This window comes from Oncorhynchus clarkii, chromosome 10, assembly GCF_045791955.1.
Source record: "Oncorhynchus clarkii lewisi isolate Uvic-CL-2024 chromosome 10, UVic_Ocla_1.0, whole genome shotgun sequence".
NCBI classification, from domain to species: Eukaryota; Metazoa; Chordata; class Actinopteri; order Salmoniformes; family Salmonidae; genus Oncorhynchus; species Oncorhynchus clarkii.
The window spans coordinates 38,331,982-38,358,233 of NC_092156.1; the positions used below are offsets into that span (position 1 = coordinate 38,331,982).

The 26,252-nt window shown below is 41.8% G+C and overlaps 1 protein-coding gene across 10 annotated transcripts in view; it reads right to left on the minus strand.

The window, feature by feature from the left end:
* Positions 1-992: 992 nt before the first annotated feature.
* Positions 993-26,252, minus strand: part of LOC139418437 (neuronal PAS domain-containing protein 2-like) — a 73,615-nt gene continuing 48,355 nt past the window's right edge. For 4 of the 10 annotated variants that reach the window (XM_071167853.1, XM_071167857.1, XM_071167854.1 and 1 more), the window contains 14 exons: positions 18,762-18,875; positions 17,675-17,793; positions 16,529-16,611; positions 14,945-15,051; positions 14,471-14,618; positions 14,117-14,201; positions 13,673-13,802; positions 13,344-13,453; positions 11,055-11,252; positions 9,071-9,289; positions 8,717-8,910; positions 8,124-8,216; positions 4,821-5,031; positions 1,332-4,700 (listed from right to left, as the gene is read on the minus strand). In XM_071167853.1, the coding sequence (XP_071023954.1) occupies positions 4,470-4,700; positions 4,821-5,031; positions 8,124-8,216; positions 8,717-8,910; positions 9,071-9,289; positions 11,055-11,252; positions 13,344-13,453; positions 13,673-13,802; positions 14,117-14,201; positions 14,471-14,618; positions 14,945-15,051; positions 16,529-16,611; positions 17,675-17,793; positions 18,762-18,875 (2,042 nt within the window). In that variant the 3' untranslated portion in view covers positions 1,332-4,469. Of the gene's footprint in view, positions 4,701-4,820; positions 5,032-7,245; positions 7,687-8,123; positions 8,217-8,716; positions 8,911-9,070; positions 9,290-11,054; positions 11,253-13,343; positions 13,454-13,672; positions 13,803-14,116; positions 14,202-14,470; positions 14,619-14,944; positions 15,052-16,528; positions 16,612-17,674; positions 17,794-18,761; positions 18,876-26,252 lie in introns of those variants that run through there. The other 6 variants (XM_071167855.1, XM_071167856.1, XM_071167859.1 and 3 more) reach the window with 6 other exon arrangements.

Sequence of the window (26,252 nt, forward strand, 5' to 3'; positions counted from 1 at the left end):
TTATTGAACTAAACTTCGACAATGTCCTTTTAGCCTTTGTGGATTGACATTTTTCTGCCCATTCCCAAAAGCATTATTTGGCGATTTACGCAGACAGTTAATCCCTAAAGTTTAGGTTTATGCACTAATACCAGATAGATTGAAATAATGAAAGAAAAACCTCAATATACTGTAGCCTGTATAAATTGCACAATAATTATAAATGTATGGATATTTAAAAATATTGTTGCTCTTTATTCAACTCGCCGGCCACCCACCCGCATTTCAGCCACATAATATTTAATGACCCTAACCCGCCTGCCCCGCAGATATAACAGCAGGGAATGCAGGTTATGAGTCAACCCGCGCATCACTAACCCGCGCACATTCGTCCACTCACAAAATAATTCCAGCATCCAAACCACAACTGTGCACTATGCACCTGCAATTTGATGAATGGCATTCTGCGATTTTCAGTAGCCTGAATTGATGAGTCCACTTTTGTCCACACGCGCCCCGGGTCTCGGCCACTCATTTCCACCTTGTCCATGCGCGTCTCGGTCTCACATCTCCGCCTTGGCAAAATTGGTCTCCTCGAACCACAAGGTAAATTGGAGCGTATGGCACCGGGTTTAAAGTCAATTCGCTAATTTTCATGTGATTGACACGCAGAAATGTTAAATAATAGTGTAATAGTCTATAGTTTTTTTTGCCATTTTGTGTTAATTATGATATGCTCACGTTGGTACGGCATACCTCCACTATTTCATACTTCTAGTGTCAATCTTAAAATGTCAATGTGGCCTGTGTTTTTTGATATTGACATTAATGGGTTAATGAAAACACGCAGAATAAAGTGCACCAAATGTATTATATATATTTTTTTTCAAAGCATGTTATCCAGATTGATGTGGAAATAATTCAATATCACTACACAAAATTAATATCCAAGCGGTTTCAGAATGTAAACTTTTTTTATTAATTTATTTTAAAACAATATTAATATGTTACAATTTTATTTTTGATGGTATATACAGAGAGAAAAACAAGCCATACAATATTATCAACTGTGCAACACCAACTTGCTGAATTGAAGAAAATAAAAAACTCAGCTCCCCAATAAGACACTTTAATAATGTGTTACAAAATACTTCTGTTTGTTTTACTTTAAAATCATGTAACATACATACATACATACATACATACATACATACATACATACATACATATTCAATCTATTTGACATCTTATAAAATAACTATATAATCTAAACATTTTTTGTACATTCTATAATACAATATTTTCAATTCGTTTTCTGCAATGAAATGGCTGTTATGTACAGTACCAGGTTCTTTTTTTGTTTGTGTCTTACTTCTTCCTGGCACATTTTATACAGTATTCAATCATGGACTCTCCACCCCATATACTGCAAGGATGCGCAGTCACTTCTAAAAGGTCAGAAATGTAAAAATGAAGGTCACAAAAAGAATGACACTTGATGAAGAATCAATGAACATAAAACTACAGTCAAATGGTAAAACACAAAGTGTGTATTCTACTGCTGGGGAGACAGATTCAACAGAATCAAAGAGAGTAACAGTATCATTTGATCTAGTGTAGCAATCACAATTAACAAACAAATACCAATAAACATGAACTTTTGTATAAACTGAAGCAATACACAGCAAACACACAATGGCTATCAGTATGACCTCTGTGGGAAATCATCTGTGGGACTGGGTTAAAATGGAAATTGAATAACTGCCTGTGGGTGCAAATAGGGGCAACTAAAGCAAATTCTTTACACAAGATGGAGGATAAACTACAGTTAGCTAGAGAGCACACTGGACAATTTTGAGAACATGTTTTACTATTATTCTATGAGCTTGATAATTAAACATACACTACATGTTCCTTCAACCAGCTTCAAAAGGCAGTTTACTATATGATTGGGCATTGCGCACATTGAACCAACAACAGTTATTTTCTGAATGATAAGGTTGAGTGGAGGCCAACCCGGGTGACATATTTAGCTGACTATCAACAAACAGGATTTAAAAAGGATTGAGTATGTTAACAGGACCGTTTCTAAACAAATCTGCATCTAGGTCTTGAATAGAGTCACTGTTGTGTCTTTAGAGTAATAACAAACTGACACAGTAAAACTATGTTGAAACAATGTGTTCGTCATATCGCTTAAAACAATGTTTATGTTGGGCTGACCCCAGCAAGAGGCCAACAAGTTTTTACTGAATCTAATATGGCCCCCTTTCATGATGCCAGCATCACTCTGAGAAGAGTTGACCTGAGTCTTTAGTGTAGATTAAGCCATTCTAACAAAGTCTTCAGCAGATACAAGCTGTACCTCAGTAAAGATACTGCTGATATTCATGGTTGAAGGAATGTTAAAGATATTTCCATTTAATTCACATAGTACATTAGTTTATAGTATACAACTATATCTCTCTTTTTTTTTTTTTTTTTTACATGAGTACATACTTGCCTAGAACCATAATTTCAACAGCATAAATCATTTCTTCTAAATTAAAACGACACATACTATAAGAATTCTAGAACTTTGTTTGATCTCTTCAACCAAGATGAACAGCACCAGTCTTCGTGAGAGTGACTATAACCGATGAAGTGATAGCGACTCAATGTCCACAGCAGAGATTGGTAGGATTGTCATAAACGTTGTACAATTTAAGATTCTTATCACTCCACAATGCATTTCAACCTTCACTTCATGTGAAATGGCACATTTAGTTTAGATTAGAATTCCAATATGTTGTTCCATTTTGTTATGGCTAGTGAATGTAAAGGGAAATTGAGGCATACATTTCTCTCATTGTTTGACAGGATATAAGTGTTTCACAGTAGGACTTTCCCATTCAAATATTACAATATCTAATGGGGGTAGGGCAACTCAAATCAGATACCTACTGTTGTAGTTATTTGGGGAAAACGTATGGAACTTGAAGAAAAAAAAGTAAATAGGAAATACGTAGTATTATTTTAAGTGGTCAGTTTGATTGTCATTTACATTAGCAGGCCATTTGTCTCTGGTTAGTATTTTCTACATACACAGTATTCCTAAAATCACCAGTGTATGGACATAATTACTCATTCATGGATAAATACACTCTATAGTCTCTATAGTCCAAAAATCAACAACATTCTGCTGAATTGCAAATATTACCAAATATAGACAATTAAACTGTAACCAACAAATTATGAAAAGTACAAATTGTTAATGTAATACTGAGAATATTTGTTTCCACAAATAACCTGAGAAAATAATTACGTTATGAAAGTATACATAATCAATGTAAGACAACTACAATATATTAGTGATGTCTTCCTAATCATTGCAGCATCTGTTACACATGATACAAAACAATGAGTTCTTAGGTGATTTGGGCAACAGACTACTCTTACTGTGCTGTTAGTAGCTGTTAATGCATTAAGACCTTATTGACTTATCTTTCAATGCCTGATTAAAAACACATCCAGTAGAACAGCTTAAATTTGTTTAGAAATGTATGATAAACAAACAAACATGCTATGGTAGTCTACTAATAAGGTTTGCTCTTTCCATTAAGGTGTGGATAAAGAATATGAAGCTTGATTTTTATTAATTTTTGAATACAAATGTTGCCATAACTAATTGGTACTATTGTTCGCTTTTAGAAAAAATCATGTCTAAATATTTGATTCTATAATGAAAATAATAGTAATTGTATAAGGACATTTGTTGCTGTGTCAGTCATGCAAAATATTTTTTCCCCAAACATGGACTAATAGTGTTGAGTGGTGAATATACTTCAGTGTTTAATAATGATATCAACTATGTCTGGGAGTGGCTGATTGAATGTTTGATGAAAAGACGACACGTCCAACATCAAAATGAACCCCTTCCTTTATGTTTCCTTGAAACTACTGTTTCCTAATAGTCTTCCTATGTCAAAACAAATGTATGTATGTATGCACAGCAAAACCATAACCTACAGACAAGTGTTTTTCATGTGAAATGAAGATGCAACTTTGAAGGAGTAAATGCTCACTGCAGGTGTTTACTCTCTGGAAACAACAGGACAGATGGTATGACCACAGTGCAGTCAGTGCACAACAAGGCTCACCTAACAACCTCTCTTTTTGTTGAAAACACACAGCAGCACGCTTTTCCTGTTGATTACTTTGATCGTTTTTTTTCCATCCAGCAGTGTCATGATGAAATATGACGAGTAAGCATGTCCTCCAGTAGCACAGTGGAGTGGGACAGAGATGTTGCTGCAGCGAATATTAGCATTTTCACGTTTTGTTTTTGCTGTGTAAAAAAGCCACAATGGCTTCTTAAACAGTGAAGAACACAGCACAGCATGGGACCAAATATGCCACTCTGTGTCTTCTATGCATCCCATAGAATTCTGCCACCAAACCTGTAACAATAAGTTTCAGAAGATATCTCACCACTGTTTGTGTCTTCGGTGCTACTGAGTGAGCATATTTCGGAAGTCTGAAAGGCTGCCAGGCTGGTTTTGGGAATGGTGGTGTTGCCGCTGTTGCTGCTGTTGTTGCTGCTGTTGTTGCTGCTGTTGTTGCGGTTGTTGTTGTTGCTGCGGTTGTTGTTGAATATAACTGACAGTACCTTGCTGTGGGACATTAGTAGTGTGGAAAAAAGCCTGAGTGGTTCCACTGTGTAAGAGTCCTTGGGGCTGCATCTATCAACAGAAAGGGATCAGGGCATAAGTGAGGCGATACTAGTTCTACAGAGTGAGCCAAACCCCTCCAGCCCAAGGCCTGCTATCACACTACTGCAAGTAGTAGGACTACTACTGTACCTGAAAGAACTGCTGGGGCTGCTGCAGCTGCAGAGAGTGCTGGCAGGCCTGCTGCTGAGCATGGTAGGTGGGCTGGGCCTGGTGCGTGATAAAGCTGTTGTGAGGGATCATGATAGAGGACGTGAAGACGGGAGAGGGGACCAGGACAGCGTTGCAGTTCACATGCTGCATGGGAAACGACGGGGTCATCATCTGCTGCTCCAGGGTGTATCTGGGAAGGGATGGGTGCAATCAACAGGTCAAATACGTTTACTATGTTGATAGTTACAGAATGTGTGTGCCATTCAGAGGGCTCTATTTTCGGCTGGTGTTACGGCGGTGTTAGTGTCAAACGCACGTTATTTAGAAACATAAAAAACAAATGTTTTTTTCCCATTTTGTTTTATTTGATTAAAAACCAAGCATAGCCTCCCTCCTCTTAATTAAGTATTTTTTCCCCCCTGCCAATGCAGTCGCCAAAAAGTCAAGACTGTCAATAAACGGTTTGGATCCTGAGACCGCTTTGAATTACATCTTAATCACCAAGGCTTTATTAAAAAAAAAAGTATGTTTGACAGTCGCAAAACAGTGAACTGACATTCTATTTTTATCTATGTATTATAGGGAGACCCACGTTATTTTAGCCATGCAGGTGCAGTTTTGGACACGAATAAAACCCCCTCCATGATGTAAGCTACGTGTCCATGCCCATTATGAAATGAGCAATGAGAACATCTGTACCGGTGAACCTCGTATTTAGAAGTTATTTTCCTGTGACAATTGCTTGTTTTGCGTTTCATATTTTCAAAACCAAAGCCTCCCTTACCCTAGGCCCACTATAATGACTCCCTTACCCTAGGCCCACTATAATGACTCCCTTACCCTAGGCCCACTATAATGACTCCCTTACCCTAGGCCCACTATAATGACTCCCTTACCCTAGGCCCACTATAATGACTCCCTTACCCTAGGCCCACTATAATGACTCACTTACCCTAGGCCCACTATAATGACTCACTTACCCTAGGCCCACTATAATGACTCCCTTACCCTAGGCCCACTATAATGACTCCCTTACCCTAGGCCCACTATAATGACTCCCTTACCCTAGGCCCACTATAATGACTCCCTTACCCTAGGCCCACTATAATGACTCCCTTACCCTAGGCCCACTATAACGACTCCCTTACCCTAGGCCCACTATAACGACTCCCTTACCCTAGGCCCACTCCCTTACCCTAGGCCCACTATAATGACTCCCTTACCCTAGGCCCACTATAACGACTCCCTTACCCTAGGCCCACTATAATGACTCCCTTACCCTAGGCCCACTATAATGACTCCCTTACCCTAGGCCCACTATAATGACTCACTTACCCTAGGCCCACTATAATGACTCCCTTACCCTTGGCCCACTATAATGACTCCCTTACCCTAGGCCCACTATAATGACTCCCTTACCCTAGGCCCACTATAATGACTCCCTTACCCTAGGCCCACTATAATGACTCCCTTACCCTAGGCCCACTATAATGACTCCCTTACCCTAGGCCCACTATAATGACTCCCTTACCCTAGGCCTACTATAATGACTCCCTTACCCTATAATTAGCAAAGATAGGTCTACATTTTGTTATTTCATTTCTGTATGACATTTAACAAACTATAATGAACTAACATTGGAATTGGAGTTGATTCAATGTATAAAATACCATAAATACACAACTTAAAGGAACCACATACTTCGCCATGGAGCACGTTCTGATTGGCCAGTGAGGGGCCAAGCCTCGACACACCCACAACTTGTTTATTCATCAAAACCCAGCCCTTTCACGCCAATGCCAGCAAGTGAGCTGATATTTGTAATAGTAAAAATAGCAAAATGAATTCTGCCACACCCCTGAAACTATAACGCATGTGCTTAGATTTACCATTGCGTTAGGTTTGTTAAAATAGAGCCCAGAGGGTGAATGGGCCAGACAAAAGATTTAAGTGCCTTTGAACGGGGTATGGTAGTAGGTGCCAGGCACACCGGTTTGAGTGTGTCAAGAACTGCAACGCTGCCGGGTTTTTCACGCTCAACAGTTTCCCGTGTGTGTCAAGGATGGTCCACCACCCAAAGTACATCCAGACAACTGTGTGAAGCATTGGAGTCAACATGGGCCAGCATCCCTATGGAACTCTTTTTGACACCTTGTAGAGTCCATGCCCTGACGAATTGAGGCTGTTCTGGGGACAAAATGGGGTGCAACGCTATATTAGGAAGGTGTTCTTAATGTTTTGTACACTCAGTGTATGTAGATCAGTAGTGCTAAAATGTGGGTATGGTGTGATTCTTTGCAACTGAGGGTATATCATGTGTTTTAAGTACATTCAGTTCAGTTCAAGGATAAATGCATTCATTCTTCCCATATTTCACTACATATACAGTACCAGTCAAAAGTTTGGACACACCAACTCATTCAAGGGTTTTTCTTTATTTTTACTATAGGATCACATTGTTGAATAATAGTGAAGACATCAGAACTATGAAATAACACATATGGAATCATGTAGTATCCCAAAAAAGTGTTAAACAAATCAAAATATATTTTACATTCTTCAAATTAGCCTCCATTTGCCTTGATGACAGCTTTGCAGACTCTTGGTATTCTCTCAACCAGCTTCACCTGTAATGCTTTTCCAGCAGTCTTGAAGGAGTTCCCACATATGCTTAGCACTTATTGGCTGCTTTTCCTTCACTCTGCGGTCCAACTCATCCCAAACCATCTCAATTGGGTTGAGGTTGGGTGATTGTGGAGGCCAGGTCATCTGATGCAGCACTCCATCACTCCCCTTCTAGGTCAAATAGCCCTTACACAGCCTGGAGGTGTGTTGGGTCATTGTCCTGTTGAAAAACAAATGGGATGGGATGGCGTATTGCTGCAGAATGTGGTAGGCATGCTGGTTAAGTGTGCCTTGAATTCTAAATAAATCACAGACAGTGTCACCAGCAAAGCACCCCCACACCATCACACCTCCTCCTTCAGAGTGGGAACCACACATGCGGAGATCATCCGTTCACCTACTCTGCTTCTCACAAAGACACGGCGGTTGGAACCAAAAATCTCAAATTTGGATTAATCAGACCAAAGGACAGATTTCCACCGGTCTAATGACCATTGCTCGTGTTTCTTGGTCCAAGCAAGTCTCTTCTTATTATTGGTGTAGTAGTTAGTAGTTGTTATTTGCAGCAAAATCGACCATGAAGGTCTGATTCACGCAGTCTCCTCTGAACAGTTGATGTTGAGATGTGTCTGTTACATAATGATTACACACACTTACTTGGTTTTCTGGATGGCTGTGTTGCACTGGGAAGCCTGGGAGCTAACACGGCTATCAGGTACGAGTGTCTGCACTGGCTGGTTGAGCAGCATGCTGCCAGAAAGAACAGTCTGTGTCATTCTCAAAGCTAATACTACAACCTTTCTAAAAAATACATTTTAAAAAGCCTCCTGGGCCATGGGGACAGACTGCACAAGCTGTTATTTTCCACCCGTGATATATTTCTCAATTTTCCAAACACAGTGTGAGTACAATGGACAGGACAAAAGGTTTTGTGACTCAATGAGACTATTACCTCTCCAATGTAACCCTAAACTTTCTCTTCAAGGTTAGCGTAAGCACGTGTAAAGCAGGTGTTCTTTCATTCGGAATTCATAAAATGTAGATATGATTTCAACTTCAACTCATAAAGCTTTGTTTTGATAAAATACAGCTTCCCATGTCAATTGTTTCCCAAAATGTTGCTTCAATTTAGACCAAACTAAAGGCTGAATTACACTGACCATGAAGAACAGACTTTCGACAACAATGTTCTTGAAAATAATTCTGCAACAAGAAATCAGACTGAGTGGTTTACTGTCTGTAGGGCTCACCGTAGCTGTCTCTCTTGGCTAAACTCAGAGTCTGAGTGTCTTTGGTTTACGTCCTGCAGTGCCTGTGTGGTTGTCTGCTGAGAGAACATCATGGGGTTGCTGTAGAAGGGCATGGTCAAGTTGGCATGGGTCTGCACCGGGAGACTGACTGCCTGCATCTGCCCGCCTGCACTCCTTATCAACCTCTGCTGCACCTAAAGCAACAACAACAACACTGAAACTACCACCAGGTTGACTACAGTCATGCAAACCCCACTTCCTTGTACATCTTGACAGAATATTACCCTGCTTACTCTATACAAAGTAAACGTTGAAAGCTATTGGGATAAGAGTACGGAGGGAGAACTGGGGTACCTGAGGGGAGGGTGTGCTGTGCTCTGTGAGGAGAGAGTGAGGGGACGAGCCGTGGGCTCCATGAAGAGGCTGTTTGGAGTGGCTCGAAGCCTGCCTGATCACCCCAGACTGGGCCTGCTGCTGCTGCTGGGCTGGCCTCCCTGGACCCTGATGCTGAGCCTGTTGCTGCTGCTGTTGGACCTGGCCAAAGTCACTGTGGACCGGCTGCTGTAACAACATCTACAGTGCGCACAAATACGCACACACACACGCACGCACACACACACGAGGGAGGGATTAGCTACTGTATCCCACTGTACAACAATTACAGTGCCTTGCGAAAGTATTCGGCCCCCTTGAACTTTGCGACCTTTTGCCACATTTCAGGCTTCAAACATAAAGATATAAAACTGTATTTTTTTGTGAAGAATCAACAACAAGTGGGACACAATCATGAAGTGGAACGACATTTATTGGATATTTCAAACTTTTTCAACAAATCAAAAACTGAAAAATTGGGCGTGCAAAATTATTCAGCCCCTTTACTTTCAGTGCAACAAACTCTCTCCAGAAGTTCAGTGAGGACCTCTGAATGATCCAATGTTGACCTAAATGACTAATGATAAATACAATCCACCTGTGTGTAATCAAGTCTCCGTATAAATGCACCTGCACTGTGATAGTCTCAGAGGTCCGTTAAAAGCGCAGAGAGCATCATGAAGAACAAGGAACACACCAGGCAGGTCCGAGATACTGTTGTGAAGAAGTTTAAAGCCGGATTTGGATACAAAAAGATTTCCCAAGCTTTAAACATTCCAAGGAGCACTGTGCAAGCGATAATATTGAAATGGAAGGAGTATCAGACCACTGCAAATCTACCAAGACCTGGCCGTCCCTCTAAACTTTCAGCTCATACAAGGAGAAGACTGATCAGAGATGCAGCCAAGAGGCCCATGATCACTCTGGATGAACTGCAGAGATCTACAGCTGAGGTGGGAGACTCTGTCCATAGGACAACAATCAGTCGTATATTGCACAAATCTGGCCTTTATGGAAGAGTGGCAAGAAGAAAGCCATTTCTTAAAGATATCCATAAAAAGTGTCGTTTAAAGTTTGCCACAAGCCACCTGGGAGACACACCAAACATGTGGAAGAAGGTGCTCTGGTCAGATGAAACCAAAATTGAACTTTTTGGCAACAATGCAAAACGTTATGTTTGGCGTAAAAGTAACACAGCTGAACACACCATCCCCACTGTCAAACATGGTGGTGGCAGCATCATGGTTTGGGCCTGCTTTTCTTCAGCAGGGACAGGGAAGATGGTTAAAATTGATGGGAAGATGGATGGAGCCAAATACAGGACCATTCTGGAAGAAAACCTGATGGAGTCTGCAAAAGACCTGAGACTGGGACGGAGATTTGTCTTCCAACAAGACAATGATCCAAAACATAAAGCAAAATCTACAATGGAATGGTTCAAAAATAAACATATCCAGGTGTTAGAATGGCCAAGTCAAAGTCCAGACCTGAATCCAATCGAGAATCTGTGGAAAGAACTGAAAACTGCTGTTCACAAATGCTCTCCATCCAACCTCACTGAGCTCGAGCTGTTTTGCAAGGAGGAATGGGAAACAAATTCAGTCTCTCGATGTGCAAAACTGATAGAGACATACCCCAAGCGACTTACAGCTGTAATCGCAGCAAAAGGTGCCGCTACAAAGTATTAACTTAAGGGGGCTGAATAATTTTGCACGCCCAATTTTTCAGTTTTTGATTTGTTAAAAAAGTTTGAAATATCCAATAAATGTCGTTCCACTTCATGATTGTGTCCCACTTGTTGTTGATTCTTCACAAAAAAATACAGTTTTATATCTTTATCTTTGAAGCCTGAAATGTGGCAAAAGGTTGCAAAGTTCAAGGGGGCCGAATACTTTCGCAAGGCACTGTAGCTTAGGTTTTGGGATCGTTTTAGGCAGGGCGTCTGACTAGCGGTAAGCATGGTTACCTGGAGGTTAGCCAGCTGCAGCTTCTCCTTGATGTCATGCAGCTCCTGTTGCTGAGTCTTGATGTCCATCTGCAGGATGCGTGTCCTCTCCTCCAGCTGCTCCTTGAGCTGGTGCATGACACCTAGCTGAGGCTCAGGAGGCTGCTGCTGGTACATGGACTGTTGCTGCTGCTGTGGCTTCTGTTGTTGTTGCTGCGACTGGAAGAATAGGATACACAGCCATCATGATAAAGGCAGTTCATATCACAGTACCATGTATGGGTCATACTCTGGCACAAGCCTTCACAGCTGCTCACACACATTTTCAGAGCCAAGGAGGGCTTTACAGTAGTTCAGAAATACAGCACTCAATAACTTGAGGACCACAGAAATCACCCTCCCAATCATTACAGCTTGATTAGCACTTCCAGCTCTTCTTGTTTCCATATCATGTAGATGTTGGAGATGGTTTTACTGGGCCTCATCTCAGATGAGTTGAAGTGATCATCTTGAGACAATTTTAACATACATGAGAATAGTAGTTTTGCATCTACACTGAACAAAAATATGAAAGCAACATGTAAAGTGTTGGTCCCATGTTTCATGAGCTGAAATAAAAGATACCAGAAATGTTCCATATGTACAAAAAGCTGATTTCTCTCAGATTTTGTGCACATATTTGTTTACATCTCTGTTACTGAGCATTTCTCATTTGCCAAGATAATCCATCCACCTGAGGTGTTGCATATCAATAAGCTGATTAAACAGCATGATCATTACACAGGTGCACCTTGTACTGGGGACAATACAATTCCTCTCTGAAATGTGCAGTTTCGTCACACAACACAATGCCACAGATGTCTCAAGTTTTGACGGAGTGTGCAACTGGCATACTGACTACAGGAAGACCACCTGAGCTGTTGCCAGACAACTGAATGTTCATTTCTCTACCATAAGCCGCCTCCAATATCATTTTAGAGAATTTGGCAGTACGTCCAACCAGCCTCACAACCGCAGACCACTTGTAACCGCGCCAGCCCAGAACTTCCACATCCAGCTTCTTCACCCACAGGATCGACTACGACCAGAAACCCGGACAGCTGATGAAACTATGGGTTTGCACAACCAAATACTTTCAGCACAAAATATCAGAAACTGTCTCAGGCAAGCTCATCTGCGTACTCGTCGTCCTCACCAGAGTCATGACCTGACTGCAGTTCGGCGTCGTAACCGACTTCAGTGGGCAAATGCCCACCATCGATGGCCACTGGCACGCTGGAGAAGTGTGCTCTTCACAAATTAATCCCGGCAGCGTGTAAGGCATCGTGTGGGTGAGTGGTTTGTTGATGTCAACGTTGTCAACAGAGTACCCCATGGTGGCGATGGGGTTATGGTATAGGCAGGCATAAACTACGGAACAACGAACCCAATTGCATTTTATCGATGGCATTTTGAATGTACAGAGATACCGTGATGAGATCTTGAGGCCCATTGTTGTGCCATTAATCCGCCACCATCACCTCATGTTTCAGCATGATAATGCATGGCCCCATGTCGCAAGGATCTTCATACAATTCCTGGAAGCTGAAAATGTCCTAGTTCTTCCATGGCATGCATACTCACCAGATTTGTCACCCATTGAGCATGTTTGGGATGCTCCTGATCGACGTGTATGACAGTGTGTTCCAGTTCCCACCAATATCCAGCAACTTCGAAAAGGAGTGGGACAACATTCCACAGGCCACAATCAACAGCCTAATCAACTTTATGCGAAGGAGATGTCACGCTGCAAATGGTGGTCACTCCAGATACTGACTGGTTTTCTGATCCAAGCCCCTACCTTTTTTTCAAGGTATCTGTGACCAACAGATGCATATCTTTATTCCCAGTCATTAGAAATCCATAGATTAAGGCCTAATGAATTCATTTCAATTGACTGATTTCTTAGTATGAATTGTAACTGAGTAAAGTCTTTGAAAATGTTGCATGTTGCATTTATATTTTTGTTCAGTGTAGAATTTAAACATCAGCTATATTTACATCTAAATTATGGTCATCCTAAATGGCGTTGGTGTGGTCTAAAATCAAGTGGGTGTGGAAGCATTTCACGCAATTGAACGAGCAATTAAACCAACAAACAAGAACAAGCAGTCATAATACTGTGAGACTACAAGACAAACCGTGAGCAGGCAGGCAGGTGACAGACAGGAAAACTCAACACCAACCATTGCGGAGTGCTGGCTGCAGGTAGGAGAAAGGGGGAGGCTTAGTTGGGGAAGGAGGTCAAAAGAGTTTAGCCCCAAAGTCTACCTTTGCACTACTGGGTGCGAGTCTGGACAAATTCTTCTCTGTCCCAGCGATGGATGCAGACTGCCGTGATGGTGTGCAAGCATCTGTGTACCGCAAAGATGAGTTGGCTGCTGGGAAAAATGTTTCAATAGGTACTGTAGAAGGTTATACATACTTCATAATTAACCATCTAAATTCAAAATAGTATACATTAAGTAAGTGTGTGTTGGTGCAGAGTTTGGAATAGGGTGAGAGTGGTGTTGTATGGTACAGGGTTCAAGTCGGAACGGACTGATCCAGTATGGGGGTGTTTGGGTTAGCTGGACAAAGAGAGCAGCAGGGGGACTGACATGCCGTGTCGGACAGGGCTGTGTGGGAGGACTTCCGGGAGCTGTGGGAGGACACTGAGCGTGCCCCGCTCATCCTGTCCAGTCCGGAGGGGTCCAGATTGGGACAGATGTCCAGGTACACCTCCTGAGCCTGAAACACACAGGATAGAGGAGCATTAAGTACTGACAGCACCAAAAACAAGATTTGGAACACACATCTGCTTTTACCCTGAATTCACAGCCTGACACTGGATAGAGCCGTATTTCCATGGCAATTCATCATCCCATTCAGTTCTGAACACTGACATTGGAGTGGGAAGTTAAAGCACTACTGTACATGATTACTACAACTGGAACTCGCCTTGGTAAAATGGCTACGCATTATGAAACTTGAATACTGTATGTTATTGTAACATTCTTCACGATTCATCATTTATATTTGATCGTAGAGTCTCTTCTTCATACCTTCATGGATGACGAAGTGGCCATGTCAGGGGACGTCTCCTCCAAGCCAAACTCTCTCCTCCTCTCCGCTCGCACCTCCGCATAACTACAAGTCCGTGAAAGAGTGCAATAGAAAGAAAGATCAAATGCCAAATGATCTGCCCATAAGTCAAGCTTTCCCATTATATTCATCCTAAATGTACAATATCAAATGACAGACAGATACCACAGACCCCTAATGCAGTAGATAAGGTTCAATAGCTCTACACTCGACTGATCTCGAACTACAGGGAGGCGATAACTTTCTCCCCCTCAGGAGGCGTTAGAGTATACAATACCAAACATGACAGAGAGTGACAGAGGAATTAGGTTTACCTGACGACTGTGTGAGTGCACACTATGAACTCTGGCTTGGAGTTCCACTGGTGGTATGTAATGTAGTAGTGTGTCTGGAGCCAGATCCACTGCTGACCCTTGCTTAGAAACCGATAGTAGCAGGATTTACCCTTCCCAAACTGCATTACTGTGAAGACAACACAAGACAGAGGGATATTTTCAGCAGTCAGGCATATACAAACCACTACACCACACTGCCCTAGTTCACAGTGTACAAGGTAGGAGATGTTTGCATCATCCTAAAATATCGGGGCAGGGGTGAAAAACTCTAAGCAGCCTCATAGTTCCAGGCTTTTAATGCACATTGGTGAAGCAGAAATATAAATGTAACTACTGCAGGAGGACCTATTTCTGTGAAATGGCTGCCTGGATCCTGTGGTAGTGAGGGAGAGCGAGATAGGGTAGGAGAAGGGGGGGGGGTGAAAGAGAGAGAACGTGGAGAGAGTTGCTTACATTGCTTATGACACCGCGCTATAAGCTCCAAGTCATCCACATGATAGTAATCGTAGCCAGAAGTCCCAAGAACCTCAAAGGGCAAGTAGCCAATGATTGGTGAAGCTCTGAAGAGAGAGAATAATCAAGATATTAAACAACTATGTTTTATGACAACAATAGACAGGTTAAACTGGGACAATAACTAGAGTATTTATTTTGTCGGAATTTACCATTTTATACCCTGAAGAGAATAACTTGATTGATAATTCCATAACTACCTTGACAAGTACATTGAAAAATTCATAAACATTATGATTAAATAAACCTAACAAGTCTGTATTGTCTCAAGCACACAGGGCAATAGAATCTCATCTTATGCATACTGATATGACACGTTGACAGAATATCAACTCTCTAAATTGGTTAGGGCTGAGCGAGTGGGACGTTTCTCATGCCTCAAAAATGCATAAACATGGCAATGTTGTATAATCACAGCTATGATTATGACTTGATTTTGGCTCACTTGATGCATTTCATTCATCAATGCTCAGTTAAATCCATTTAGCCTAGGCCCCCATAAGCCAAATTCAGAATGGCATGCAGGTCACATTATGGAGGCAGCCATTAATGTAACCCAGCACAGTAGATGTCCAATTATAGCTCAGCAGAGGACACAACGTACAATTTCCTCCCCTGGTTTTACCCAATAATATATAAACCCTGGATTGCTGATGCTATGTATTGGCCAATGAGAGGCTTTGAAACCACCGGTTGGCCATATTGGCACTCCCCAGAAGAAGCAGATGTCCATAGGAATGAATGGAATTCTACAGTATTTCAATTAAATGTTTCAGAGACAAAATTACATGTATTTAAGTATTTTTGTTGTTGTAGTGGGGACATTAACATTAGTACTTGCAAAAAATGATACTTTAAGGAAAATGTTTTTATATATTTGTTCATTTTCTATTTTATGTTCAGCTCACATAATGTAATTTAAATGTGTAATTAATGTGTCTGTAGTAGAATAAACATGAAAAAACAAATGTTAATGGATTTGATTTGATACTGCAGCGCTGGTGTCATGAATGATAGAACGTAGCAGTCTGGGATGTTTCTTACAGGGTCGTTATCTCTTGGTGTTGCAGACTAATCTTGGGGCTCCCCTGTCACTATCCAGGGCATGGCAGCAGGTTTAAAGGCCTTACTGGGTGAGGAGGCCCGGCCACACGGTGGAAACTAGCACAATCAGTCAGTCACGCTACTAGCAGCAGCAGCAGTCTGCTGATCACTGAGCCTGATCACCCAAAACTAATCAGATGGCACGTAACCAAGGGACACACAGCGTGGCATATGACACACGACTTAACAGAGTTTACAAACAACAATATCATGTTAATGCCAACATAGGGGAAAGGAGAGAACAGCAGTTGTCCTCTTAAATCTATGTGTTCCTGTAGTGTTAAAGATGTGCAGCCCAGAGGATGTCAGTAGATGGGCATCGATGATAGTGTAGCTTTCCATCAGGCTATGAAAGGCTATGAAACTTATCAAATTAAAGACTGATAACAGATGGAACAGATGTTTCTCAGCTCCTCTTACCTGTGATCTAAGAACAGGAACTTCCATTCAAGGCTGTGTCTGGATGTGAATTCATCACAGGGACCTTCCACATTACACAAATCCTGGTCAAAGAAACAAAAATATGAATTTAAGACCAGTCCTTAAATCCTATAAAAACCTATTCTACCTTGGAATTATAAAAAGTTCTATCTGCGAAAACTCTAGATTTGAGTTATTGAGCAGCAAAGCATCAGAACTGTTTTGCAGTGATGAATTCCTCATGAAGTCCCTCACCTTAAAGGTAAGAGTACAGAGTATCAAAATCCTGGAACATTTGTAAATGTGTTTTTTTAGGGGAGGGGGTTGTAATTGTAACATTGTTTTTCTCAAAAGTGGATTTGGGTTTAGTAAAAAGGTTATTTCATAGAAAAGTAAAGTAATTCATAAATGAAGAGAATACACTTCCTTCAAACCACATTATCAAGTACATTAATTCATGTTCACCACATATTTGTTAAAGCCATAGTTCACTAAAATGACAAATAACTAGGAACATTGCTGAAGCTTACATCTGTATCAGTAAACTTAAATAATTGTCTGGTCTCTGATGCCCATAGTAAGCAAACTACTTGCTAGTTATCCATGAAATGTGCAAAGTTTATATTTTTTGGTGAAATACTCAGCCTATGGGACGTTTTTGTATTGATATATAGAATGATAGACAAAACGACAATGCCTCTCCAATGGGCCTTAAACATGTTCCAAGGTACCTATATTTATTTATGTTAGCCAGAGCCATTCTTCTGCAAAACTGGTTGCAAAAGAGGGCCATCGCATAAAATATCAAGGACTTGGAAGTCAAGGACTTGGAATTATAAGGTTCTTTCTTCAAAATGTATAGTTCTGACATATGGAGTATTTTTCAAGTCCCAGATCTCAGAACTGTTTTGTGATGTCTTACTCTTTCATGACTAAATAAGTACATGACTTTACATGCATTTAATGAAGATTAACAATGCAAAAACCTCTAAAACAGGCCTTACAAGGATTTTCAAAATGTACTATTTTCTGCTCCCTCTTCCAACACCTTTCCACGGTTCTTTACACGTAATATCCACAGACATAAACCATCTGTATGTTCTCAAATAGAATCAGCAAAGATTTAGCAAAAGAACATGATCTTACCTTTAAAAATTGCGGAGTGACTAATCGTACAGTGGCAACAAGGCAGACCTGCTCTTCCAACGATGACGGCAGGGTTCTTGGTAATGTCAAATCAAACCCGTTACAAGAAGATGTAGGCACTGTGAGTCAGAAACAACAGAAACAACAGTCACTCTAAATATCTCACCAGAGGACGGATGTAGGAATAGCAAATATGAATGAACAACTACAATCCATTAGGTGTATTACAACAGTATATTATTGACACTGAGTGACAACCATCAACCCCACACAGGTATATCTGTTACAAGAGGATGTAGGCGCTGTGTGTTTTCTGGCCACATCAGTGTGTGCTGGGTTTTTTGTCCTTGCCCCTTTAATCACACACTAATTGGAGAAAGGAAAATCAGCAGGACTGTGGCCCCTGAGGACTGGAGTAGTGATCTCCAGCTAAGAGCCGAGGGTAATGGCAAATCAGACTAAAAAATCTATGATTGGCTGTATGGGGTTATTCTACGAGTGCCAAATATCTTTACATAATCTTTCCATCTCAACACACACTCTGGTGACTTTACTATGGCATTATGCTATTCAAATGACTGGAAGTCCCGCACTTTAAAGAGTATGGAAATACCCAACAATACGGAGAGTCATTTCAGAAGAGAGGGAAACATTTCCTCATACGTCTAATTTTCCAGTCAATTAGCCTGATATTTGAATAGTGATCCACAATGAGATATGCAGTTCTGAAACGGTTTAAAAACCTGTTTGATTGTCTGCCTGCTTTATGTCTTGAGTAAGTTTTCATGACATAATCATGGCACCAATCTTCATTCCAAACTTAATAGAATGCAGAGGTTGGCCTTATTAATATAACTACATAGTTAGGTGTCTTTTTATTCGTTTGTAGCTCAGTCAGTAGCTAAAGATGAAATGGCACATAAAATAGAGATGATAATCAATAGTTCTGGCTGCTGACAGGGAAAGTCACTTCTGTTGTTATGCGAATATGTCAAGGAGACTAAGATTTGGGAACTAAAACATTGCAAAGTGTTACACAACATTCCAATGTCAAGTGAGCTGGAGGTAGAAAAACAGAAACACTCACCATTGTTATGAAACTTCAAATCTCCGACAAATTTAACATACTCATATGTAGGCGGTTCTTTTGGGTGGCTGTTTCCTCTGGCTAAATGACAGCAGAACTCAATGTGTGTCTTACCTGGAAAAAAGAGCAGATGGGAGTTAGCTGGAGTGTCTTCAACAAAACATAATGCTCGTCGTAAAGAAAAATAAATTGAGATTTTTTTTACTGCCAAAGCAAATAACCCATTACCAGGTTATATTTATATATCTTCTATAGGCTCTTCCTTTCTTAGATAATATATATATATATATATATATATATATATATATATATATATATATATATATATAGTGTAAGTATGTGGACATCCCTTCAAATGAGTGGATTCGACTATTTCAGCCACACCCGTTGCTGACAGCTGTATAAAATCGAGCACATAGCCATGCAATCTCCATAGACAAACATTTGAAGTAGAATGGCCTTACTGAAGATCTCAGTGACCTTCAACATGGCATCGTCATAGGACACCACCTTTCCAACAAGTCAGTTTATCAGATTTCTGCTCTGCTAGAGCTGCTAGAGTCAACTGTAAGTGCTGTTATTGGGAAGTGGAAACGTCAAGGAGCAACAACGGCTCAGCCACTAAGTGGTAAGCCACACAAGCTCACAGAACGGGACCGCCGAGTGCTGAAGTGCATAGAAATCGTCTGTCCTCGGTTGCAACACTCACTTCCGTGTTCCAAACTGCCTCTGGAAGCAACGTCAGCCCAATAATTGTTTGTCGGGAGCTTCATTAAATGGATTTCCATGGCCGCGCTGCCACGCACAAGCCTAATATCACCATGTGCAATGCCAAGCGTGGGCTGGAGTGGTGTAAAGCTCGCAACTAATGGACTCTGGAGCAGTGGAAATGTGTTTTCTGGCGTGATGAATCACGCTTCACGATCTGGCGGATGTATCTGGGTTTGGCAGATAATAGGAGAACACTACCTGCCCCAATGCATAGTGCCAACTGTAAAGTTTGGTGGAGGAGGAATAATGATCTGGGGCTGTGTTTCATGGTTCGGTTGAAGGGAAATCTTAATGCTACAGCATACAATGACATTCTAGACGATTATGTGCTTCTAACTTTGTTTGGGGAAGGGCCTTTCCTGTTACAGCATGACAATTCCCCTGTGCACAAAGTGAGGTCCATACAGAAATGGTTTGTCGAGATCGGTGTGGAAGAACTTGACTGGCCTGCACAGAGCTCTGACCTCAACCCCATCGAAAACCTTTGGGATGAATTGGAATGTGAGCCAGGCCTAATCACCCAACATCAATGCCTAACCTCAATAATGCCCCTGTTGGCTGAACGGAAGCAAGTCCCCGCAGCAATGTTCCAACATCTAGAGGAAAGCCTTCCCTATATTAATGCCCCTGAGTTTGGAATGAGATGTTCGACAAGCAGATGTCCACATACTTTTGGTCATGTAGTGTATATCTTCTTGTAGTCTTCATAGTGCAATATGATAAACTCTGTTTTGAAATTGTTTTTATATTTTGTGTGAGTGCAATGGATGAATCTCTGACAGAGCCGGTGAATCTCAGGGAAAAGAATGATGGTGATTATTTTTGCCATTACAACTGCTGCTCCTCACAACCGCTGACAGCTCAGACATTTTGGCCTTTCTCCCATGGCTGGAAATCACACAGCTCCCGGTGAATGGCATTCAACCCAACATAGTGTGCTTCAGTTGTCATAGGACGGCTCAGCAGTGTTGTTCCTACAGCTGAGGTTTTACTTGGCAGGGGAACGAGACCAGCGGGGGAGAGGACGAGAGGGAGTATGTATGTGACTGTGCCATCAACACACTCTTACAAACTGAGCACTGATGATGTTCCAAATACTCTTCATCCAGACACATGGTCACAGTCATGTCATTTTCTAGCGAGTGCATGGCTCCTCTTTTTTTCTAGCGAGTGCATGGCTCTTTAAATGGGTTACCTTGGGTCAAGAGAATGCTTCCACTGACTTGTCAAAGCACTAGCTCAGATGTACTGAACACACCGAGGAGACTCACTGTCACTGTATACAATTTTTATTAAGCCTCCAAACCCAATGTGTTGCTGCTAGACTGAAAATAAAGCATGGCCCTGTGCCATTCTAACAGAGAGAGAAAGAGAGATCTGTGGAGAATGATACATTTGGGATTTAAAGTGCAGAAGAAAAAAAAATCCCTATCAAACCAAGACTGATATCATCCCTCCATTGTTACATATATACGTGGATTCAAAGAGAAGTAAAATGCTTCCTCTGTGGAACTGTAAGCTCCAACTCAAGTATCGGAGTTCACTTATCCAAGAGTAGTTAGAAGTACCCGACATAATGTATGTATTAGTGATGATCCCTCAACTCAGAGCAACACACATTACCATAGCAATTGTCAACAGAATGATAACAGCACATTAATCAAAAGAAAATTGCAGACTTCCTAAGCATTCCGTGTGCTAAGCATGAGAAGCAGTAATTAATTTGCATTTTATTGCATGACATAAGTATTTGATACATCAGAAAAGCAGAACTTAATATTTGGTACAGAAAGTCATTAATTTGCATGACATAAGTATTTGATCACCTACCAACCAGCAAGAATTCCTGCTCTCACAGACCTGTTAGTTTTTCTTTAAGAGGCCCTCCTGTTCTCCACTCATTACCTGTATTAACTGCACCTGTTTGAACTCGTTACCTGTATAAAAGACACCTGTCTACACACTCAATCAAACAGACTCCAACCTCTCCACAAAGGCCAAGACAAGAGAGCTGTGTAAGGACATCAGGGGTCAAATTGTAGACCTGCACAAGGCTGGGATGAGCTACAGGACAATAGGCAAGTAGCTTGGTGAGAAGGCAACAACTGTTGGCACAATTATTAGAAAATGGAAGAAGTTCAAGGTGACGGTCAATCACCCTCGGTCTGGGGCTCCATGAAAGATCTCACCTCGTGGGGCATCAATAATCATGAGGAAGGTGAGGGATCAGCCCAGAACTACACGGCAGGACCTGGTCAATGACCTGAAGAGAGCTGGGACCACCGTCTCAAAGAAAACCATTAGTAACACACTACACCGTCATGGATTAAAATCCTGCAGCGCACAAAAGGTCCCCCTGCTCAAGCCAGCGCATGTCCAGGCCCGTCTGAAGTTTGCCAATGACCATCTGGATGATCCAGAGGAGGAATGGGAGAAGGTCATGTGGTCTGATGAGACAAAAATAGAGCTTTTTGGTCTAAACTCCACTCGCTGTGTTTGGAGGAAGAAGGGATGAGTACAACCCCAAGGACACCATCCCAACCGTGAAGCATGGAGGTGGAAACATCATTCTTTGGGGATGCTTTTCTGCAAAGGGGACAGGACGACTGCACCGTATTGAGGGGAGGATGGATGGGGCCATGTATCGTGAGATCTTGGCCAACAACCTCCTTCCTTCAGTAAGAGCATTGAAGATGGGTCGTGGCTGGGTCTTCCAGCATGACAACGACCCGAAACACACAGCCAGGGCAACTAAGGAGTGGCTCCGTAAGAAGCATCTCAAGGTCCTGGAGTGGCCTAGCCAGTCTCCAGACCTGAACCCAATAGAAAATCTTTGGAGGGAGCTGAAAGTCCGTATTGCCCAGCGACAGCCCCGAAACCTGAAGGATCTGGAGAATGTCTGTATGGAGGAGTGGGCCAAAATCCCTGCTGCAGTGTGTGCAAACCTGGTCAAGAACTACAGGAAACGTATGATCTCTGTAATTGCAAACAAAGGTTTCTGTACCAAATATTAAGTTCTGCTTTTCTGATGTATCAAATACTTATGTCATGCAATAAAATGCGAATTAATTACTTAATCATACAATGTGATTTTCTGGATTTTTGTTTTAGATTCCGTCTCTCACAGTTGAAGTGTACCTATGATAAAAATTACAGACCTCTACATGCTTTGTAAGTAGAGAAACCTGCAAAATCGGCAGTGTATCAAATACTTGTTCTCCCCACTGTATATATGATATATATATGGGTATGTATGTACAGTGCCTTGCGAAAGTATTCAGCCCCCTTGAACTTTGCGACCTTTTGCCACATTTCAGGCTTCAAACATAAAGATATAAAACTGTATTTTTTTGTGAAGAATCAACACCAAGTGGGACACAATCATGAAGTGGAACGACATTTATTGGATATTTCAAACTTTTAACAAATCAAAAACTGAAAAATTGGGCGTGCAAAATTATTCAGCCCCCTTAAGTTAATACTTTGTAGCGCCACCTTTTGCTGCGATTACAGCTGTAAGTCGCTATCAGTTTTGCACATCGAGAGACTGAAATTTTTTCCCATTCCTCCTTGCAAAACAGCTCGAGCTCAGTGAGGTTGGATGGAGAGCATTTGTGAACAGCAGTTTTCAGTTCTTTCCACAGATTCTCGATTGGATTCAGGTCTGGACTTTGACTTGGCCATTCTAACACCTGGATATGTTTATTTTTGAACCATTCCATTGTAGATTTTGCTTTATGTTTTGGATCATTGTCTTGTTGGAAGACAAATCTCCGTCCCAGTCTCAAGTCTTTTGCAGACTCCATCAGGTTTTCTTCCAGAATGGTCCTGTATTTGGCTCCATCCATCTTCCCATCAATTTTAACCATCTTCCCTGTCCCTGCTGAAGAAAAGCAGGCCCAAACCATGATGCTGCCACCACTATGTTTGACAGTGGGGATGGTGTGTTCAGAGTGATGAGCTGTGTTGCTTTTACGCCAAACATAACATTTTGCATTGTTGCCAAAAAGTTCAATTTTGGTTTCATCTGACCAGAGCACCTTCTTCCACATGTTTGGTGTGTCTCCCAGGTGGCTTGTGGCAAACTTTAAACAACACTTTTTATGGATATCTTTAAGAAATGGCTTTCTTCTTGCCACTCTTCCATAAAGGCCAGATTTGTGCAATATACGACTGATTGTTGTCCTATGGACAGAGTCTCCCACCTCAGCTGTAGATCTCTGCAGTTCATCCAGAGTGATCATGGGCCTCCTGGCTGCATCTCTGATCAGTCTTCTCCGTGTATGAGCTGAAAGTTTAGAGGGACGGCCAGGTCTTGGTAGATTTGCAGTGGTCTGATACTCCTTCCATTTCAATATTATCGCTTGCACAGTGCTCCTTGGGATGTTTAAAGCTTGGGAAATCTTTTTGTATCCAAATCCGGCTTTAAACTTCTTCACAACAGTATCTCGGACCTGCCTGGTGTGTTCCATGTTCTTCATGATGCTCTCTGTGCTTTTAACGGACCTCTCAGACTATCACAGTGCAGGTGCATTTAAACGGAGACCTGATTACACACAGGTGGATTGTATTTATCATCATTAGTCATTTAGGTCAACATTGGATCATTCAGAGATCCTCACTGAACTTCTGGAGAGAGTTTGCTGCAGTGAAAGTAAAGGGGCTGAATAATTTTGCACGCCCAATTTTTCAGTTTTTGATTTGTTAAAAAAGTTTGAAATATCCAATAAATGTCGTTCCACTTCATGATTGTGTCCCACTTGTTGTTGATTCTTCACAAAAAAATACAGTTTTATATCTTTATGTTTGAAGCCTGAAATGTGGCAAAAGGTCGCAAAGTTCAAGGGGGCCGAATACTTTCGCAAGGCACTGTATGTATATTTACCCCCAAAATATATGGGGGATTGGAACTGACGCAGACAATTACATTGATGGAAGCAACAATCTATCCACAATATTGAAGCTGATCCACCCCCCCCCCCCCCCCCCCCCCAATTTAAAAAATAATAATAATAAAAAATAAACAATTAAAACACCATACACCAGGCGACCTGTCAGCGTGCACTGCACCCTTAGACCACTGCTCCACTCAGTAGGCCTGAAGCAGTGTTGTTTTACATGAAAGAAAGGAGATGAAAGACAAATACAGGAATTGCCTATTGTGAATGAGGCTAGGAGGAGATGATGATTATTCCAGACACAGTATCGTACAGGAATACAGTTATGCTTTGTATTCCTGTAGTTCTAAACATAGACCTAGACGATTCCACACCCGTCTCTTTCTCAGAAGAGCACAATTGTAGCGTGGGATTGAGGTCAGTCTCTAGAGCCCTAGATACAGGCAGCACTGCTGTGGATTACTGACGCTACCATAACAGTGATTAAAACTCCTATCCACGCTGCTAGGCCAGCTACTATTTTTAGCTAAAGGACTCATCATAGGACCAAACTGTCCAGCAATCCAATAAACGTCAACCTGCTCTATATTTAAGGGCTCCATCACACCAATATCGTTTTATAGCCGAGCGTACTTAGCACATCTGAACAGAGTGCTGGCCGTAATTTGCTATACCAAGTGCGCACCGATTTTACATGTAGAATCACGTGAAAATATTGGCAGTCAGACGTCTATAGCAGGTGGTCCCTAAAACACGCGCGCTGAAAGATCGGCAGAAGAACAGAACAGTACAGTATGAACTCCTAAAGCACAGTGGCAATAGTCATGTAAATACAATAGAACTGGATGGATGCCTACAGGAGAGATTTAACACTGTGTCAAACAGAATTTCCCCCACTGCTGGAATAAAATCGCTGCTTGTGTTGGAGGTTTTGGTGTGTGACTGCTCGGCCACTGCATGCTTTGATGTATAATTCATGACATGGGGATATCATCCATGAAATAAGTGATATCCAACTTGAATAATTGTTCTGTAACATAGTGCCAATAAGAAAAACAAAATAGAACAAATGTTTATTCAGCTACCCTAGTTAAGACCTGTGGATGAACAACAACATAATTATGTTTTAAATGTTTGTTAAATGTCACCCAGGCCTCCCGGGTGGCGCAGTGGTTAAGCGCCAACTGTGCCACCAGAGACTCTGGGTTCGTGCCCAGGCTCTGTCGTAACCGGCCGCGACCGGGAGGTCCGTGGGGCGATGCACAACTGGCATAGCGTCGTCCGGGTTAGGGAGGGGTTGGCCGGTAGGGATATCCTTGTCTCATCGCGCACTAGCGACTCCTGTGGCGGGCCGGGCACAGTGCACGCTAACCAAGGTTGCCAGGTGCACCGTGTTTCCTCCGACACATTGGTGCGGCTGGCTTCCGGGTTGGATGCACGCTGTGTTAATAAGCAGTGCTGCTTGGTTGGGTTGTGTATCGGCGGACGCATGACTTTCGACCTTTGTCTCTCCCGAGCCAGTACGGGAGTTGTAGCGATGAGACAAGATAGTAGCTACTAAAACAATTGGATACAACAAAATTGGGGAGAAAACGGGGTAAAAAAATAAAAAAATAAAACATTTCCCATACTATTTATGTAAAAGCTAATTAATATGGTGATGGGCTCTCTGATTAGACATCACAGATGACTTCTCATCACCACCACTCTGAGACAGGCAAGAACATTGTAAACTTCTCATCAAACAACACTATTGTAAAATACACAGCCATCTCCTAAGCTAAGCATTCCTGGTGGTGCCAGGGCTGGAGATGGACCCAGT